General features: G+C 43.5%; 1 protein-coding gene across 1 annotated transcript; it reads left to right on the top strand.

The window, feature by feature from the left end:
- Window positions 1-1,114: 1,114 nt before the first annotated feature.
- On the top strand, window positions 1,115-2,228 carry LOC127340257 (uncharacterized). Its single transcript, XM_051366029.1, has 2 exons — window positions 1,115-1,228; window positions 1,557-2,228. The coding sequence occupies exons 1-2, from the start codon at window positions 1,115-1,117 to the stop codon at window positions 2,226-2,228; spliced, it is 786 nt and encodes a 261-aa protein (XP_051221989.1).
- The last annotated feature ends 813 nt before the right edge of the window (window positions 2,229-3,041 follow it).

Here is a 3,041-nt window from a genome sequence, read left to right as displayed (position 1 = left end):
TAGCCGCGTAGCCTCTTAGGACTAGCACTCAGGTATACCCCAGTGGGGATGCCGGTTTGTACCAACTCTGGTTAGCCGAACTCAAAGATACCGGATCACTCTGTGACCCGGTTTAATATTGCCCAAACATGACGAACTTGCCATAGTTTTGGCCTACCGGGGGCCATCCCTCCAACACATGGGCGGCGCTGGGGGTATGCCCCTGTCTTCCATGGAATACCCAAGATTTTGAGGGAAAAAAAATTGTAAGGTATTTGGCTCAGCCCAACAAGCAGGAAGCCAGGAACCACCGTCCCACGAACCAGGCCATCGCACGCACGAGACGCTCGCAGCACGCATGCGACGCGCCTGGCCTCGGGACGTGCTATACACCGACCTGGTCGGTCGGTGCAACGCACCGCACACCCCCGCAACTCGGGGCGATTCAGTGGGCCACGGCCCATCCCAACAGGTAAGCTTTTTTTCCTTTTTCTTTCTTTTTTGCTGTTTTATCTTTTCTGTTTATATTTCCGTTTTTAAAATCCAACAATTTTTTTGGAAACATAAAACTGTTTTTTAAGATAGAATATTTCGTAAAATTTGAACATTTTCAAAACTGAACAAATTTTAGAATTTGAACAGTTTTAAATTTAAACAATTTTAAATTTGAACAATTTTACATTTGAGCATTTTTAAAATTTGAACAAATTTTAAATTTGAAGATTTTAAAATTTTAAACAATTTTTGAATTTGAACAAATTTCATATTTGAACGGTTTTCAAATTTGAACGGTTTTCAGATTTGAACGGTTTTCAAATTTGAATTTTTTTGAATTTAAACATTTTCTCAATTTTCTCAATTTTTAAAATTAAAATTTTCGAATCTGAAAAAATATAAACAAAACCGAAATAGAAAAAAGAAAAAGAAAACAGAAAAAGAAACCAGAAAAGAAAAAAGAAAAAGTAAAAACAAACTGCACAGGCTAAATAGACCCAAATGGGCCTGGCCCATACCCGACCAGGGGGTGTGCGGTGGCCGGTAGCCACCGACCTGGTCGGTGTATAGGTTTTGCCCCTAGCCTCGACCTAGACCTGCCCTGCCCACGCCGCGTCGCCCCCCACGACCGCCGCGGGCGATGCAGCCCGTAGCAGCAGTAGGCGACAGCCCCGCGCCCGCTGAGGGCGGCGGCGCCCCAGCCCCTCCTCCCGTCCGCGCCGCCCCATCCCCATCCCAGCGCCGAGCAGCGAAGGTACTGCCCAGTCTGCTCTCACTTCAAAACCGTGAACCATGTCATCTCTATGTATGGTGCACTACGACGAGTCCTTCGCAAGATTGGAGACGAGTACAATAGTGCGGAGGCGCAAGCGGCTCTAACCATAGAGACAACATTTCTATCATTTGAGTTTGTTTTCATGGCACACTTGATGCAAGAAATATTTGAATACACAGATGATTTGAGTAGAGCTTTGTAAAAGCAAGATGAAGATATTGTTCATGCTATTCAGGTTCTCGATGACACAAAGTTCTACTTGGGGGCTTTGCGGTGTTATGCCGGATGGGATGATTTTCTCACATAGGTCACATCTTTCTGTACAAAGCATAAGATCAAAGTTGTTGATATGGAGGGTCCTTACTTCCCCGTTGGCTGGCCTAGAAGGGGTGTATGCAATGGTGTGATCAATTACCACCGCTTCAAGGTAGATATGTTTGTGTCTGTCATTGATAGGCAAATCGGTGAGCTGAATGGCAGATTTGATGAGGTAAACACAGAGCTACTTATTTGCATGGCATCATTTAGTCCACTTCATCTATTTGCTGCTTATGATCAAGAGAAGTTGGTTAAGCTTGCTACAAAGTTGTATGCTTCTGATTTTACAAGAGATGAACTAGCAAGGCTTCCATGGCAACTAAATATGTATGTTGCTAATTTGCGTAGAGATGAAAGATTTCAAAACTTGAAAAATTTGTCTGAGCTATCAGTTATGCTTGTCAAGACAAAGAAGCATGAACAATATCATATTGTTTACAAGCTTCTGAAGTTGGTATTGATTCTACCAGTAGCCACTGTTAGTGTTGAAAGGATGTTCTCTTCAATGAGCTATTTGAAGAATAAGCTAAGGAACAAAATGGGTGATAACTATTTGAACTATTGTATGGTTACATTTGTTGAGAGAGATTTCTTCAGGCAAGTAAAGGATGAGGATGTCATCAATCTCTTCAAGAAAGGCAAGCGCAAAGTTATAATGTAAGATGGAACATCATCACTTTATCAATCAAAAGGTACCTATGTATTCATGTCGTTATGGCCTTATAAATTGAAATATTGCTATTGTTATCATGCTAGTGTTGTTTTATTCATATTTTGATAGTATTGTGGTGTTTGATTCATATACCACATTTAGAGCAAAAAAAATTTTTTGGGCGGAATACCCAGGCAACATTTCCTGGCGCCGCCACTGCTCCAACATTAGTCCCCGAAGCTGGTATAGCTTGGCGGAATCATTCTGACAAGTAAGGCTGGCAATCGGGTCGGGTTTGACCGGGTCGACCTCTCCCAGACCCATGCCCATTTAACATACGGGCGAGGTCCGTGCCCACGACCCTGCCCATGGGTCTAAGCGCATACCCATGCCCACACCCATCGGGTCACCCGACCCAATCGGGCACCCATCGGGTCTGTAGACAACCCATAAAATAGCACCATCTTAGCTTTGCAAAGCCATCAGGTCATTTACAAAACATTTTCCATAACAATACATGCGCGCAGTAGACACTCCGTTCAGGCAACCAAAAACACTTCACACTCAAGTCTCGGGTACTTGGTTTTGCAGTTTCTTATATAGGCAACTAACCCTACATTCCTTTTTCTCTTGGTGGGGTGGTACTAACTGGAAGACTACCGATCCATGCATCACTTCAGGAGCTAGTGAGGCACCGTGCCAGTGAAAGGCGTGGAAGCCATGTCGTATTTAACATGGGATGGTAGGAACTAAGAACTAGCTTTGGCACAAAACAAACTTAACAGACGTTTAAGTCTAGTGTCTTGCTACCTAGCAACCAAG

This window comes from Lolium perenne, chromosome 3, assembly GCF_019359855.2.
Source record: "Lolium perenne isolate Kyuss_39 chromosome 3, Kyuss_2.0, whole genome shotgun sequence".
NCBI classification, from domain to species: domain Eukaryota; kingdom Viridiplantae; phylum Streptophyta; class Magnoliopsida; order Poales; family Poaceae; genus Lolium; species Lolium perenne.
The sequence above is the reverse complement of the archived record's forward strand: the minus strand, read 5'-3'. Positions and strand labels throughout refer to the sequence as shown.